General features: G+C 33.9%; 1 protein-coding gene across 1 annotated transcript in view; it reads left to right on the top strand.

Moving 5' to 3' along the window:
* Positions 1–18,320, top strand: part of LOC123693362 (piwi-like protein Siwi) — a 30,403-nt gene that overhangs the window by 10,961 nt on the left and 1,122 nt on the right. Inside the window, exons 4-18 of the mRNA XM_045638424.1 lie at positions 1,711–1,870; positions 1,965–2,076; positions 2,155–2,280; positions 2,362–2,463; positions 2,732–2,825; positions 3,095–3,222; positions 3,655–3,915; positions 14,256–14,398; positions 15,023–15,168; positions 15,502–15,613; positions 15,840–15,969; positions 16,556–16,793; positions 17,164–17,240; positions 17,390–17,562; positions 17,971–18,070. Coding sequence (XP_045494380.1) covers positions 1,711–1,870; positions 1,965–2,076; positions 2,155–2,280; positions 2,362–2,463; positions 2,732–2,825; positions 3,095–3,222; positions 3,655–3,915; positions 14,256–14,398; positions 15,023–15,168; positions 15,502–15,613; positions 15,840–15,969; positions 16,556–16,793; positions 17,164–17,240; positions 17,390–17,562; positions 17,971–18,070 — 2,102 coding nt within the window. The remainder of the gene's footprint in view (positions 1–1,710; positions 1,871–1,964; positions 2,077–2,154; positions 2,281–2,361; positions 2,464–2,731; positions 2,826–3,094; positions 3,223–3,654; positions 3,916–14,255; positions 14,399–15,022; positions 15,169–15,501; positions 15,614–15,839; positions 15,970–16,555; positions 16,794–17,163; positions 17,241–17,389; positions 17,563–17,970; positions 18,071–18,320) is intronic.

Genomic DNA, 18,320 nt, shown 5'->3' with positions numbered 1-18,320 from the left:
ATAAAATAAAATAAAATAACTCGAAAAATTAACTTTCACCTTTGTATCTCGACCATAGCAACGTTTTATTTTACAACCTTTATCTACAACTTGATCATTTGGAATTTATTATCTCTATTGTTCGAACAAAAATAAGTTGCCGACTTTAAGAACTTGAACTTTTTTGTGTACTTTTTATGTAAAACAATCGATGTACAGCTGCTAATGAGCCTTAATAAAATAAAATAAAATAAACTTGCCGACAATGTAAGTACACTATTGTTTCTTAGAAAACATTTTAGGACTATACCATAATAAATTTATGACTCACGTAAACACGTGTTTGCATTATCTGATGACGAAATTATTTTTATTTTAATTGCCATGGCTAAGTGCACGTTCTGATGAGTCTTTTTCCCAGACAGATGAAAAGAACTCTGCGAACATATTACTTATTTTCAATATCTGTATGTGCTGAACGATTACCCAGAGTAAGCGTGGGAACGGACGAAGCGCGTTTTTTGTCTTTAATGTAAGACCAAAAAAGTTTTGTAGATTGGGGTAGCAACGCAACTTATATCGGTCAGTTTCCTAGCGGTCCGCCCCGGCTTCGCCCGTGGTACATATTTACGTTTTCTCTACATAAAAACCATCCTCGTACTTCAAGGAATATAATAGAAAAGAATTATCGAAATCGGTTCAGCCGTTCACACGTGATGCCATGACAACGCGAAACGGGTGCAGACCCGCCGCCTTTTTATAGCTCCCGCCGCGAAGCGCGTCGAACGCGGCAACTGATACACAAAAATAATCCTTATGGCTGCATGATTCTGTATTCACGCGCGATGACTTATAGCGTATTTCATGTATAACTTTGGTGTTTCTACACCGATTTACATGATTCTTTTACTATAACCTGCCCAGGAGTATGAAGAATAATTGTGCCAAATTTGGTTAAAATCCGTCGTGTAGTTTTTGTTTCTATAACGAATATACAGACAGACAGACAGACAGACAGACAGACAGACAGACAAAAATTTTACTGATTGCATTTTTGGCATCAGTAGCGATCCCTTATCACCCCTTCATAGTTTTTTTTTAAATATATTTCATGTACAGAATTGGCCTCTCTACAGATTTATTATAAGTATAGATAAGGAGAGCCCCATAGTTGCAATAGCCCTGGGTGACCTTACATACATGTTAAATCTGTAATTGTTTTTATACTGCACTAGATTCTTGCACATGTTATCGAAATTTACAGTTAACATTATATAAGAGCTAAAAATGATTTTTGTATGATATCTTACTATAGGGCTTAAAGATGTAAGAACTCAAACAAAATTGTTTGTGTAAAGTAATTTTTCAGTGTAAAGTTGAAAATACTTTTCATAACTTTTTGTTGTTATTTTTATTGCTGTAAGTCATATTTTGGCTCTTTGTTTTATTTTCTTATAATCCTGCAAAATTATTGGATTTCATTTCTATCAATATGTTTCATCCAAAAACCTACAATGTTCATTGAAAAAATGCCTCACAGTCACAACGCGAACACAGGCTTCATTGCGAATTGCGAAATTCGTGTCGTGGCTGATGTGCTTCGCATAATAACGAGCTTAACTATAACTAAAGATCCTTTCTGATTTCACACTATCACAATATTATAATCATCATGCTATATGTGATGTTGAAAGTAGTGAATGATATATTGTAATATGTTTATATCAACAGGTAGCACAGGGACACCTTTGGACCTGATTGCAAACTACTTCACTGTGGAGACCACACCCCAGTGGTGCCTCTACCAGTACCATGTTGAATTTAACCCAGAGGAGGATCGTACTTTTGTGCGCAAGTCCCTCTTGAAGATACATATGGTTAAATTTGGAGGGTAAAGTATTTTAATAAATCATTAGTTTTTAAAAAAATATGAAAGTTTATTTTCTGTATAAACAAGGGTTTTATATTATATTGTTTTATTACAGGTATCTCTTTGACGGAACCTCAATGTACACAGCAAAGAAATTGCCGCAAGACAATATGGAATTCTACTCTGAGAGGAAGAATGATGGAGAAAAAATTAGAATTCTTGTAAAAGTATGAATAATTCTTATATTAACTGTACTTTATAATCTTGTGCGTAAATGACCTAATATTTATAAATTATCATTTTAGCTCATCTGCGCTGTAAGCCCGGGAGATTATCACTACATACAAATCTTCAATTTAACCATTCGCAAATGCTTCTATTTGATGAATTTGCAATTAATGGGAAGGGATTTCTTCGACCCAGACGCAAAGGTAAAGTTAAAGAAATAAGATAGTAATTATATTCATTTTTTGTTATTTATTTGAAACTTTATATAAAAACAAATATTTTAGGTTGACATACCAGAGTACAAGCTGCAAATATGGCCTGGATATAAAACAACAATAAATCAGTATGAAGACAGGCTCCTGATGGTGACTGAAATTACACATAAGGTAAGATTCAAACTATATTATTTATCTGTAACAATATCTATAATATTTTAAGAGCGATGCGTGTTGTAAATGACGCGGAAAATGTTGTGTGCTAGCTATAAGGTTACTTTCTTAACTACTCTAAAGTCTAAAAATCTTTACCTTTTAAGTATCACTTGCCTTATGTACTACCTATGTTAATGCCTTGTTTAAATATTCAAAACCAGTTACTTTTAATTTGGTTTTTATTTTTATTTCATTATTACAATTATTTTTTTTTGGCAATTAGATCTTGCGTTTGGATACAGTTCTACAAATGTTACGTGAATACGCATCTACAAAAGGCGCGAACTATAAAAGGAGCTTTGTTGAAGATGTCAGTGGTGAGTAAAAACAGGGTCTATAACAATTCATTTAAAGGAACATAGGTTTTAATAAGGCTATGTATGAATGAATGATAATTTATTGTATGAGTGTAAAAGTATAGTATGTAGTGTAAAAGTGTTTTTAAAACAGCCTAGGTGAAATGGTTCAATTGCGGTTGTACAATTTTAGTACTTTTTATAAAGTACCTATTTGAAATTACCTTGCCCTGAAAGCAAATATAATTGAATTTTTACAAGCAAGTTTGTCATTATTATTTATGTTTCAGGCCAAATTGTAATGACTGATTACAACAAAAAGACCTACAGGGTAGATGATGTAGCATGGAATGAGAATCCGAAGTCAACATTTAAAATGAAAGATGAGACTATTAGCTATCTTGATTATTACAACAAGGTAATTTTTATTTAATTATTATAACATTAAGTCAGTGTTTGTGTTTATAACAAAAGTATTCATAATTATTGTTTCTATTATTGCATTGTTCATACTATTTTCAATGTAATATGACATACTAAATTCTTATCAAACATACAAAATAATGAGATAATTAATAAATTATTAATTAACATAACAATGCAGTCCAGTAATGTATAGTTAGTTTCAAACTTAATGGCGGTTCGGAAGTTAGGTGCAGGTGCGAGTGCGGGTCCACACAGGTCCCTTAATGAATACCTAAAATGGTTTTCTGCGCATCGGATCGTACGATAATCTGAGCCACCATTAAGTTTGAATCGTACTGTTATTAAAAAACACCACAAACACTTTCATATACAGACAACTTCACGATAGCCAAAGTGGTATCTAACTATCACTATCACATTACAGAAATACAACATCCGTATATCGGACCCGAACCAGCCGCTGCTCATATCGCGCTCCAAGCCGCGCGACATTCGCGCCGGTATGCCCGAGCTGGTGTACTTGATACCAGAGCTGTGCAGGCAGACGGGGCTCTCTGATGAGATGCGGAACAACTTTCAACTTATGCGCTCTCTAGCTATCCACACTAAGATCGGACCGGACGTGCGCATACAGAAGCTAATGCAGTTTAACAGGCGTTTGACGCAGACCAAGGAGGTTGTTCAGGTGAGTGAAGATTTGTACTTTATTATTTTTTAATTGTTATTTTGGCGTGATTAAGTTTGTTTCTTTCAAATATATTCTCATATTGTTCACACATACACAGATTTCCACAGATAGAATGTTCGATTCAAATTTAATGGCGGTTCGGAAGTTAGGTGCAGGTGCGAGTGCGGGTGCACACAGGTCCTTAAGGGTGCTGTTACGTATTTTTACAAAAACACGCTGTTTTTCGGTACCATTTTAACTTAAAGCAATTACACGTGAGAACATAGTAATATCTTAATTTAAAGATAATATATTCAGCTCTACGTTCATCTTATAAAAATTGTACGACGTCATACAAAATTGTCGCTGAAATACGATTTTCCCAGCACAATAATCGCATAAAATGCAAAAAAATGGGGTCTAAAACGGTACCATTTTAAGAAAATTAAAAGCCAAATCTATCTTCTTACCTATACATTATTGAGGGATATATAGTCCTTTATAGATTATGATAATTTTTTGTATCTAAATCAAAATTTTATTTCAATTATTAGCTAAATTAAAAATACTTGTCGATTTCTTCATACATTTTGCTCTCGCGGGTCGTCAGACCGCGCTCAGAAGCGCTCTTGGAGGACGGGTGTATCGCTCCTCGTCCCAAAAATAAAAACGAATAAAAAAATATTATTATGCGTGCACTGTCGTTTTCGTGTTTTGAAATATTTGATACTTTATAAGAGTAAACTGTTATACAGTTTCATATTCAAATTATTTGTAATTTAAAATTATGTTTTAAAATTTACGTTGACTGAGATCCTCTTTTTTATGGGTTGTTGAACGGATTGGTGGGGTAAAGCAATTTGACAAAACTTAAATCCAAAATGGCGCCGACGAAAATTTTAAATTTTTTCGTCATGGGTGTCATTTTCATGGTTTTTGGGGTAGCTATTAACGAATATGAGGTCAAAACTAAAATCCAAGATGGCGCCGACGAAAAATTTGACATATTTTCGTCATGGGTGTCATTTTCATGGTATTTGGGGTAGCTATTAACGAATATTATGAGGTCAAAACTATAAACCAAGATGGCGCTGATGAAAATTTGACTTTTTATCGTGATGGGTGTCATTTTCATGGTTATTGGGGTAGCTATTAATGAATAGGAGGTCAAAACTAAAATCCAAGATGGCGCCGACAAAAAATTTACATCTTTTCGTCATGGGTGTCATTTTCATGGTTTTTGGGGTAGCTATTAACCAATATGAGGTTAAAACTAAAATCCAAGATGGCGCCGACGAAAATTTTACATCTTTTCGTCATGGGTGTCATTTTCGTTGTTTTAGGGGTAGGCTATTAAGTACTAAGCAATATGAGGTCAAAACTAAAATCCAAGATTGCGCCAACGATGGTTCCGAAACATGTATTTCAATGATGTATCTCTTTAAAATTATTTTTAAGACTGTCCCACTCACACTCTGTATAGGTTATAGTTTTGCATACGCTAAGTACGTAAAAAATACTTATAAATGCCAGATGTATTTTTTTTCAAATAGATTAATTCTTAAAACTCTTGGTGTACACCCCTAAAATGCAACCGCCCAACTTTGTCACCCGAACGTGAGCTATCGTTTAAGATTATGTTTTCATAGACAAAATACTCACATTAGCGAAACAATATATGCCGGCTGCACGAAGTTAGAGAAGAAAACATGGATTTTCAGGAAAAATTTAGCAAAATTTTTTTGATGTAATTTTTGTTGTTTAATTATTTTTACGTGATTAGAGTATGCTAAACTACAAGTCCCTTAGCACTTAGTATACCGATAGTGGGACAACCTGTATAGTCGAATTCTTATATACTACGGGAGAGTCTTAAAAATAATCTTAAAGAGCATTGAAATACATGTTTAGGAATCATTGTTGGCGCCATCTTGGATTTTAGTTTTGACCTCATATTGGTTAATAGCTACCCCAAAAACCATGCAAATGACACCCATGACAAAAAGATGTAAAATTTTCGGCGGCGCCATTTTGAATTTTAGTTTTGACCTCATATTGGTTAATAGCTACCCCAAAAACCATGAAAAAGACACCCATGACGAAAACATGTAAAATTTTCGTCGGTGCCATCTTGGATTTTAGTTTTGACCTCATATTGGTTAATAGCAACCCCAAAAACCTTGAAAAAGACGCCCATGACGAAAACATATAAAATTTTCGTCGGCGCCATCTTGGATTTTAGTTTGGACCTCATATTGGTTAATAGCTACCCCAAAAACCATGAAAATGACACCCATGACGAAAAGATGTAAAATTTTCGTCGGCGCCATCTTGGATTTTAGTTTTGAATTCATATGGGTAATAGCTTCCCCAAAAACCACCCACATTTGCAAATGTGTTTGCTCCTTAGGAAAAGTTCAGATTTCCTAGGTAATGTGAGGAAACTAATTTATTTAATTTGGACCGTATCTCGGAATAACATACATAATATAACATAGTGTAGTGTAAGTCCTTCCCTATTATCGGCTCTTAGACGCACACGACCTCTCACTCCGACCGCCTGCAGCCAACTGAGCTGTGTGAGCGGTGTCACCGTTGCACGTGCGCAAGAGACGACATAATACTTCCCTCTCTTTCACTCACATACACTACATCCCTCCTTTATTTTAGAAATTTTTAATTCTTTTCAATTATTTTATTAAATAAAATAAAATATGTTCTATTTGGGTATGCTAGTCTATATACCTAAACACCAGTATCAGTTAGTACACACAACTCAGGGACGCGTCCGCTCCATACCAGCGATAGAGTAGAATGTGTCACCTGGCCTAGTAATAGGTATAATTCTATCTTTATGCAACATCTCTCCTTTTCTTTTTTTTCCAATACGTATATTATGTGTATTCAAAATTATAATAATTTTTACAATAAATGTATTCAAATCAATATTAATTAATAATTTTTTCAAACTCAAACCTTCATTCATCAACCAGACCTCGTCCAGAAACGTTTTCAAATTGTCAGTAAGTATAAGGAAAAAATATGAATTTACCACTGGTTCGGAAAGCCGTCACGAAAGAGAAGAGCCGGCAAGAATACATAGGCATAGTTGCTCCTTCAAAATCATAGAAATGTAACATCACATGTAACATCTTACATAGGTATTTATAATAACAATAATGGCAATTTATTTAAGTATACGACAATCTACCATGAATAAGTTGTATACTTATATTTAAGTATATCAAGTCATTATTTATTTATTAACCAAAGGAACGAAATCGTTTTCAGTAACTTAATGTATATGTAAGGTATAATGTTTAAACTATGTTCCTTCTGTAACTTAACTACCTATACTTTTGACTAAATCCTGTACTGTACCTGTACTGTACTTAACCTGTTTTATTTTTTACTTACATGACTATTGCACTACCTTGTTGATGTGGAACTAACATAGGTTATCTTCTCTCTGTTTCCTCACTATTTATCATGACCTGCACTCCAGGTCATTTAGAAGAGGTGAATGCTGCTTCTTCTGACGCATAATTTAATTCACTTTACCTAATCTGCACCATAACCACTGTTTTCCCACATATTAAAATTATTATTAAACAATAGCTGTAAAAGACCTTCTAAGTAAAACTTCGGTACAATTATTACCAAGTAAAATGCCTATAGACTAGGTATATACTTAAATGCTCGGTTATTATTTAATATCTATATTCTGTATATGTACTTCGTTACTAAAACAATGTATGTTCCAATTTTAATTTAACATAAGTAAGTACCTAATAAAATCGGAATGTAAATGTACATAATATATCTGTACCCTAAATAATATAATAAATATTATAAGGCAAAATTTTAACCAAACATATTAATTGGTTCATTATTTATTCTTATTTTAGCAACAACAAGTTATCATATGATCCTTAGGCACAGGGAAGATTTGTTTATTTATTCGTTTGTCCGTCTCTCTTTCAAATCGCAATAAAGCGATTTATGATATATTTTTTGGTGATAGTTTAAGAGGCTAGAAAGTGGCAGCCTTTTTTATAGCGCATTAATAATATTTAATTCATACAGAAACATGCATTTATGGTTCGCATGTGAATTCCTAATTTTATAAATTCCGATAGGTCACGCAATATTAAATTGTCATACGTATTACAATGTTAAGGTTCATAATTATCAATTATTTAAATACAAACTTTCGAGTATAAACCACTCTGACAGAATTATAGGCTTTGTGGAGCTTGCTCTGCAACAGTACAATAATATCACTGTGCCATTGACTATTGAACCGCTTTTAGCTTCACCTGTATGTTCGTATGACTGTATGCAACCGATTCTTTTCGATTCGCTAATGACCTACCCAAACCGTACAGATTTAACTTCAGTGACAATATTACAACAATTTATGGACAATACAATAATTAATGTATTTAGTAAAGCGTGATTAATTATTACTTTTCTTTATACTTTCTATATATTATAACCTCAACACACACGCGGTGTTGTTCATTGTATGGTTATTACATTAATAACACATATTTAAAATTTAATTATGTATAATCTAAAACGAATCACAATGTATCATTTTGTTGATGACACATTTTTTTTTAATTATATTTTTTACTTATGATAACTTTTTTATTTGTATTACTGACAACTTAATAGCCACTTGAAAAAAGAAGAAGTAGATAACATAATGACAATAATAATGGCTCCCCAACCAGCAAAGATGTCCTATAACAATATCTTACATCACTAAAAAGCATTTTAAATGACGTATAACAGTGTCGCGGTGACAAGCTTGTTGTATAATAGCGTTTAATGAGATGATTTTGCTCTATAATCATAGGGCGTATTCAGAAAGAAAGCTTGAAACTTATAAGCGCTTATCGGCGCTTGTCAATGCTCAAACCAGCTTGTCAAAACCAGCATTGACAAGCACCGATAAGCGCTTATAAGTTTCAAGCTTTCTTTCTGAATACACCCATACACAGCAAATTTGTCCCATAACGAGGTGATGTAAACGTTTATATCACTATTTTATACGGCGTTTATAGAGCAGCTCTTATCCAGATTTTGATACAGCAATAACAGAGCGATATTATCACATAGCAGCGCTGGTGGTCTCTTTTTTACAGCAAATTAGTGCAATAAACGATTCTAGGGTAACCTTTATAGTCCCATGCGTATAGAGGCGTAAAAAATCTACAATAGGACAATTTAGTGTTGTAATGGTTTTCCTTATTGCTATTATAGCACTGTGAATCTTCATTGTTGCTGAAACTCCATAATAGAGCAATTAGGTGATATATCCGAGTTTTATATCACTTCTTTGTAACATAATTGAATTATATTAGTGTTTTTCTGCCCATTATAACGCAGTGGTGTTAATGCATTAGGTGCGATATTTAATGTTCAAAAGATGAGCTCTTAAAAGATGTATAACGTAAGTATGTACTTTATGAATATGAAATCAGACCAGTCTTACAAACCACCATTAGAACTTTTATTTTATATCAATTCTACGTTGTAAATCTTATTAAATTCTTAATAACTTTTTAAACTTGTAAATAAGATTATAAGTTTATTGACTTTTATAATACTATTCACGTTGATGTTTGTGTTGCTGATTTTCTCATCTACAACAAAATTGGTGTTTTTAAATTAAAAACAGTCGTTATTAATATAGTAATAACTAGATGCACATGGTGTATGAATTTACCATGCACGGTGCTTACATATACAGTGTGTCCGGACATGACATACCGATATTTGAAGGGGCTATTCTCCAGGTATTTTTATCAACAATTCAACCCCTCTACAGTCCCCTACCTCACCGGAATTTTTTATGTCTTTTGCGGTTTTCGTATTTTTTAAAGTATGTTTCATCACTCTTATCAATTAAATTTGTTTAGTGGTCCCTAGAATAACTTGTTATTGTTCAAATAAAACCAAATTTAGTATTTTGTGACACTCACTTTCGAAGTTATTACAATTTTCAATTCACTATCCGAATTGATAGGTAAAGATTAAAATGGCGGCCATTTTGAGGGGGGTGAGGTAGGGGACTGTAGAGGGGTTGAATTGTCGATAAAAATACCTGGAGAATAGCCCCTTCAAATATCGGTATGTCATGTCCGGACACACTGTACCTTGCATTTACCAATATTTGCGGTATGATGTGGTTATGATCCATTTTTTATTTTACATTAAAATATGTTCGTCTTGAAATTGACCTTTCTTATCTATCTAAATATTTGACAGGTTGTTTGTTACTATACACTATCTATCAAAGTAATTATTATCTACAATAAACGATTCATATTTTATGCCAACTGTCCATTGTCCAACTATTGTCTTTCACGGTATATTATTGTATAAATTACCTAAAAGTCCTTTTCAATGTTCTAACATGTAATAATTAACAGTGTGTTATAACCCCAAACCGGGGTGCTACATTTCCGCTGAGGGAGTAGTGTTACATTACTGCTACGTTCCGTTTAGAAAGCTTCTACATACCTGCAACGTACCCGCGCAGGAAATTGTCGCGTCCTTGCCACGTTCCGATAAGGAACCTCATACGCTGCTACGTACCGCTTAAGACCCATCTTCAGTAGTACTACGACATTGCTACGATTGCAGTAACCGCTGAGGAAATCCTTTTACGTCTTGCTTGCTTCGGCTCCTTAATTCCTATTGAAGGAATTCAGCGACCAACCCTAAAGACACCCTACCGCCTGGCCTTCGCAACGAGACGCGCACTCCATCTTACGTCCACCTATATCAGTAGGAGCCCTACCGGAAGGTTTGGACCTAGGCACACCACGACCCTTATTGTTACTGATATTTGTATTTTATTTTATTAAATAACTAAATTAATTATCGACTGTACTATGGTGAGTAGTTCTTATTATATTTTTTTTTTGTTTCCACCTCACCTACAACGCCACATATAGTATATAAAATAAAAATGAATAGGTAGCCAAATATGTTGCTAAGTGTAAAACTCAAACCTCGGCGCGCGGCGTATCGGCTTGACCAATTCGGATAATATTCATATTCCAAGTCGTTTAACAACCGATAAAGGGCGAAAGAGCATAACAACGTCTGCCAGGTGGCTAGTTTGAAATAATGAAAATTGAGACTACTCTTACAGTCTCTCTTTCCATTTATTTTTATTTTCGAATGTTCATTGTTTTATTACCTTACCCTGTTTATGATTATTATATTATCACTTAACCTGACTATAGTCGAGCCAATTTAATAGGCAACATTTGACGTCTATCAATTTTATCTTCGAAGAGATGTAACTTGTATAAAAACATCGATTAAAGTGAATTAATCGATACGGATTTGAAACATTTGTCAATCGAATTTATTTATTTATGATGATTTTTATTCACAAGTTATCAATGCATTCGATTCTAGATGTCAGATTTCGATTTTTAGAGTAACATCTCTGGTATTTAAAAAGAAAAAAGGTTTATTGACACAAAATTGTAGCGACTCAGTTCTTCAATTCAGAAATTGTTTATTATGTTTATAATGGTTTATCAGTAAAATGAAATCTTAAAATTGGTCATTATTATTATAAATATGTAATCGTAATTTAAAAAAGTTAAGCAAATGTGCAGTTCTAACAAAATGAAATATCATGTTAAATCTATGTCGTCGTTACTAGGTTACGTTGTTGAATTTTGTTGAACTGTCAAATGTTGCCTATTAAAATGGCTCTACTATAACTTTATAGTTGTCGGTTAAATGTGCAATACCTATCGCAGATATTTTAGGCATTGTTATGATTATGATTATTCTTTTGTTGTGTAACAAAATCTTCTATGAAATTATGAAAACACTTTTAGATACGAATAATAAAATCTACTGTAAATATTTTAGTATTTACTGTATGCTCTTAAAAATTGTATTATTCCATATTTATTTGGATATCAATACTAACCGTAAATATTTTCGAAGATACAATCTATCTTACGAACAAAACTTCACTGTGAAATGGTGACGAACTATCACATTTTTTTTTTACCATCATGACTATTCTTTCTTTGTTAAACAAAATCTGTTACGAAATTATGAAAAAATTAAGTCACTTTTAGATATTATGAATAATAAAAAGTAAATATTTTAGCATTTACTATTTATACTCTTAAAATTGTATTCTTCCATTTTTAATTTGGATAACAATACTAACCGTAAGTATTTTCGAAGATACAATCCATCTCAGAAGAAACACTATAAAATGATGACTATCACATCTTTTTTTTTAAATCGCGTATTTAAGTGCATGAATTCACAATATGGGCATCACCCAAAATATAAACATTTTATACGAGCATCACCCGTATCACATCACTACAGGCATCACCTATATTGTAATTATATTACGACTACCCAGGCATCATCTGGTATTTATAACATTACAAAATACATACGGGCGTCACCCGATTTTTGTTTTCTTGACCACCAGGCATTATCTGGTAACACAGTACAAAGTACACACGGGCATCACCCGTTTTTTTCCTGTACTACCAGGCATCATCTGGTAACACATTTCAAAGTACGTACACGGTCGTTACCCTTTTTTTCTCAAGCTTCATCTTGTAACATTATAGCTTAACAACAACAACTTTAGAAATCCCTTGTCGTGGTCCACATCACCATCGAAACACATACATCAGAACTTCCATAATGGTACTATATTAGCCTGTCCAGGAAACTTACGTTCCTTGCATGATAACCATTAATTACTTCTTTATGCAATAATGGATAATCTTAAATAATACTCATGCAACTTCACATTGAGTAATTAAATAAGATATAAGTGGGTATTTGGTATAATTCTATTTTGTAATCAGACAAATCTATTCTGAGCTGATCGGGAATCGAACCTTCTTAGCTCATTTAATCATGTTTAACCAATCCTCTAAACATGTTCTTACATATCAGTATTAATAAATTTATATGTGAACAAATGTCCCAAAATAATAATCTACAGCCTCGACTAAACAAAATATCACATTTAGTCTCGCATAACGCAGTTACAGTCCTATGCATGACTACGTGAGTACATACTGGACGACGCTAGCTGTATACCCGTACACTGTACAGTGTATTTATCATACAGGCACCATACGCTCGAGCAATAAAGATAGCCCGCGTATGCATTGGTATCAGTGTAGTTATGTATACGAAAAACAATTTACAACACCTACTCTATCCTTTTGGCTACAATTGTTTAAGAGGTTTTGCTAAATCTTTATGTAAACGAAACCTTCGTTTTCTACGGCGCGGAGGCCTCTCGAAAGGCACGCACATGTTATTTATGTACTTTGTGCGGGTATTTTTTTTATGAAAGCGTCAAAAAAAATCATAATGAAAATAAGTATGTGCGTATATTATTATTAACTTTAATATTCGCTTCGATGTAACTCGGCTGTGGATATAATTATTATAGTTCAATAGTTATCACAGCACACCTATTTTCTCCCTTTTTTTTTGTAATTTTTTATTATTAAAAAAATTACTTACATTTATTCCCGATTTACCTCGTCGCCAAAATGTAGTGTAAGTCCTTCCCTATTATCGGCTCTTAGACGCACACGACCTCTCACTCCGACCGCCTGCAGCCAACTGAGCTGTGTGAGCGGTGTCACCGTTGCACGTGCGCAAGAGACGACATAATACTTCCCTCTCTTTCACTCACATACACTACACATAGTTACATAGTACATATTTTCTAAGACTTGTATACAATGCCGGATTTAATACATTGCCGGTAACATAATATGTATGATAATTCTTAAAAAAGTATAATTTAAACATTTCTTAAAAAGCTTAGATATTGCATACAATTCCTAGAGGTTTTGTAAAACACACACTTTTTTTAAAGTTAGTTACTAACTAACATACTTATCAGAATAATTGTACCTACTAATAAAAGTACAAAAATGAATTTTTAAAATTCGTAATAAATTAAAAATAATATCAAGTATGAAGATGGTCTATAAAATGGAATGCGCTATGTTTACGTGAGCGTGATGTTCCCGCGAACCACGTGGCGACGTTAGATACCTAAATTTGAGTAACGCAGATTTGTGACAGCGTCCTTAATGTCCCGCTAAAATCTAAAATTATTTTCTGCGTACCGGCTCGTACGATATTCCGAGCCACCATTAAGTTTGCATCATACTGTACCAATCACTAAGTTAATAAGTACTGCTTACTTTTGACTGTTTCAGTCTGTAAATTTGCATTTAAACTAATTTGTGTTTTATCTATAATGTATAAAGTAAAAAATGCATGGCTTATATTTTTTTTGTTTATAACAGGAGCTCGGATCCTGGTCCCTGAAGCTGTCAAATGACCTGGTGCGCTTCAAGGGAAGACAATTGCCGCCAGAGAACATTGTCCAAGGTGGAAATGCTAGATACCGCGCCGGTGACACCACAGAAGGCTGGACAAAGGATATGAGGTTTGTATAATACGATTCAAACTTATGGCGGCTCGGAACATCGTACGATCCGATGCGTAGAAAACAATTTTAGGTATTAGCGGGACTTTAAGGGACCTGTGCGCACCCCGCACTCGCACCTGCACCTAACTTCCGAATCGCCATTAAGTTTGAATCGAACTATAACTATTGTAGGACTAGCTGTGCCGCGTGGTTTCACACGCTGATGAAGCAACCAACTCTTTGTGATTCAGTTCTCATGTAAATTGTAAAGTGTGTCGCATTTTGCTACTTTTTACTTGAATGCATAAATGGGAGTTATATTTTGCAATTGTTATAAGCCCTTACAATAATGCACAAAGTTGGATTTTATATAAATGTACAGAGCAATTTTGCTACATGCAATTGTTACTTTCTGAATGCGTAATTCTTGTTTACTAGATTGAAGAATCGGTTAAAACAATTTTTCACTTTGTTTACTTTTGCAATTATGTCAATTAATTGAGACATGGTTTCTTCTTTCTAATATATAATAATAATTCATTTATTTATTGAAACATAATTGGTCCACTTGTTTGTAACAATACATAATTTTATTCTAGTCAATATGATAATACTTAATTTAATTATGTTTTATTCCACTAGATCGAAACATCTGCTAACAATAGCGAGCGTACCATCGTGGGTGGTGATAACCCCGGGCCGGCAGCAACGCGACTCGGAAGGGTTCGTCGAGCTGATTATGAAGACTGGAGGCGGCTGTGGTTTCCGCTTGCCTAGACCGGAGATTGGTAAGATTTAAGTGATTGTATATATTTTTTATAGGGAATTGAGTTTTATTAATATAGGATAGAAGTTATACATGAGATGGGTAAATTATTAATCATAAATACTAAAAAACATGTACTCAGTATAGTTTTAATCTCAATTTATTTTGTTATAAAAAGTGTTCATTTAAGTGTGTGCTCTTTCTTTTTTTTTCTACTTCATCAACAATTAAACAATTGAAATTTATCTTGATAATAAAGTGCATATTATACTTTATTATCAAGATAAATTTCAATTTTACAATCTTATGAGATGACATGAAACTTTAATAAAGCTATTGTTTATTTTCTCTACAGTTACACTGCAAAGAGACTCGTCAGGCGATTACGCTAACATGTGCGAAAACGTGATTGCCCGCAAGAACCCCGCCATGATGCTCATTGTGTTGGCGAGGAACGCTGGAGACAAGTATGTTGATATTATTATTTACTGATAATTATGATGTGTAGTAAAAACTCGTGAAATTTAAAATGAATAATATTTTTAACTTTTAAGTTACGTCATATGAAGTTTATATATGAAATTAAAAGAAATAAAACAACCAAAACCATGTTTAATGTTTATATTTATTTTAATATTCATCTAAACAGTGAATACTTCACATTTATTAAAATACAATATTTTTCATATATAGGTATGAGGCAATAAAGAAGAAATGCACAGTAGACCGCGCGGTGCCCACTCAAGTGGTTTGCGCGAGGAACATGACAAGCAAGTCGGCCATGTCCATCGCCACCAAGATTGCCATACAGATGAACTGCAAGGTTTGTGAAATTAAAATAATACATTGCTTTTAAAGTTGTTTCTGTGTACAAATTTTTTTATGAAATTGTTTCTTTGAACGATTTTGACGGATTTGATTTGCTTTGTATGTGGATAAAAAGCTTGAACGTAGAAAAGTTATTACTTTTTCTATAGTTATAAACTTTAATAAAGTTAAAACAAATCTCAGGTATCATAGGCAGTGTATAATAATGCTCAGCATAAAGTATTATCAAGGTCAAATAAGTTTCTTATAATTTCACCATATTACCTATGAGCTTTCAAAGTTGCTATTTCATTATCAACTTTAAGCTCACTAATACATATTGAATTTCTGAATTCTGAATGTGCCTATAAATCGAGGTATTTTGTAAAGTCGCCAAAAGAACACCTCATCTTCAACTATCCTTAGTCTTTAGTTAGTTTAGTTACAAACAGATAATCTGCACAGATAACAACAGTGACCATAGACTAAACTATTTTATTTTTGTCCCTAAAACGTGCATCTGTTATGTCTATGGTCACTTATGTTGTTGTGCATAATAAAAGTGACCATAGACTAAACTATAATGTTCTAAAATCTAACAGATGGGCGGCGCACCATGGACAGTAGACATCCCACTACCAACTCTAATGGTAGTTGGCTATGACGTGTGCCACGACACGCGCTCGAAGGAGAAGAGTTTCGGCGCGTTCGTAGCGACGCTCGACCGGCAGATGACGCAGTACTACTCTGCGGTGAACGCGCACACCTCGGGCGAGGAGCTGTCTGCGCACATGGGCTTCAACATTGCGAGCGCGGTCAAGAAGTATAGGGAGAAGAATGGTTAGTACTTGCTGCTATATACGCTCATTGTGGTGGGCTACGTGTGCCATGACGCAGTACTACTCTGCGGTGAACGCGCACACCTCGGGCGAGGAGCTGTCTTCGCACATGGGCTTCAACATTGCGAGCGCGGTCAAGAAGTATAGGGAGAAGAATGGTTAGTACTTGCTGCTATATACGCTCATTGTGGTGGGCTATGTGTGCATCAACACACACTCTCAAGGAACGGAGCTTCATGTTATGAGTACAACTGGCGAAGAAATTTTTAAAACATAAAATAATTGGAAAACAGCTTTTTACGATAAATAATTGATTTAATAAGTTTGTATTATGTATATATTTTATTGCTAAAATTTAATTGCACTTACAGGTGTGCTACCGGGATGCATTTTTATCTACCGTGACGGCGTTGGAGATGGACAAATTCCATATGTCTCTAGTCATGAGGTAAGGATTAAGAATCTTGCATAAAACAATATAACTTTACAACTTAATTCTCGCAATAATATCATGTTTCCTATAAATAATGTAGCGCTATAATATCACAGTTTTGTTGCCATCTATCCTCCAAACAAACAAAATGTTTTGTCCACCAGGTAGCGGAAATCAAAAAGAAGTTAACCGAAATATACGGCGGGCCGAACTTCAAGATGACGTTCGTCATAGTGTCGAAGCGTATCAACACGCGCGTGTTCGTGGAGCGCGGCCGCTCGGGCGAGAACCCGCGCCCGGGGACTGTGATTGATGACGTTGTTACACTGCCCGAACGGTAAGTACTTTTTTTTATTGGATATAGTGTATTTAAATTTTAGTTTAGTAACTGAATGTTTTAGTAACAATAAAGATTTTTTTAATTTAATAAAGTTTTATAGCTTTTCATTGCTTTACAAATGAGAAACTTTTAACGAATAGAAAAAATTCCATCACGACGCTATAAAGGTATGATAATGGGAGAGATAATAGAAAAGACACTTGTTTGAATCCCTCCTTGTGATTGCTTTTTTACTTTTTTCAAAATTTCTCAATATGCTGAGAAATCTCCCGGCAATGATCCCCTCTCAACAAACGAATTTCTACAATTATTGATAAATTGTAACAAACAAAAAATAAAACAAAACTGTTCCCTTTATAATATATTTATTAATGAATTATAATAAAATTGTTTTTCGTTGAACAGGTACGATTTCTTCTTGGTGTCGCAGAATGTGCGCGAAGGTACCATTGCACCAACGTCATACAACGTGATCGAAGATTCGTCTGGCTTGGATCCTGACAGAGTAAGTTATAATTATGAGTCAATTTTGTAATTTGAATTCACGTTTCTTTATGATTTTTATTTAAGAAAACGTTGTGTGGTTTTATGAAACCACGGTAAAAGTGAAACTTACGATAATTATCGTACAAATACGATAATTATCGTACGTCACGCGACATGCGCTACACACACCAAAAAGTTTGAGACGATGTAATAAAAGTTTCACTTTAAAATTTAACTACACATATACTCACAAAATTGTATTCACTACT

Source organism: Colias croceus, chromosome 7, assembly GCF_905220415.1.
Source record: "Colias croceus chromosome 7, ilColCroc2.1".
NCBI classification, from domain to species: Eukaryota; Metazoa; Arthropoda; class Insecta; order Lepidoptera; family Pieridae; genus Colias; species Colias croceus.
This window is presented reverse-complemented; position numbering and strand designations above follow the sequence as displayed.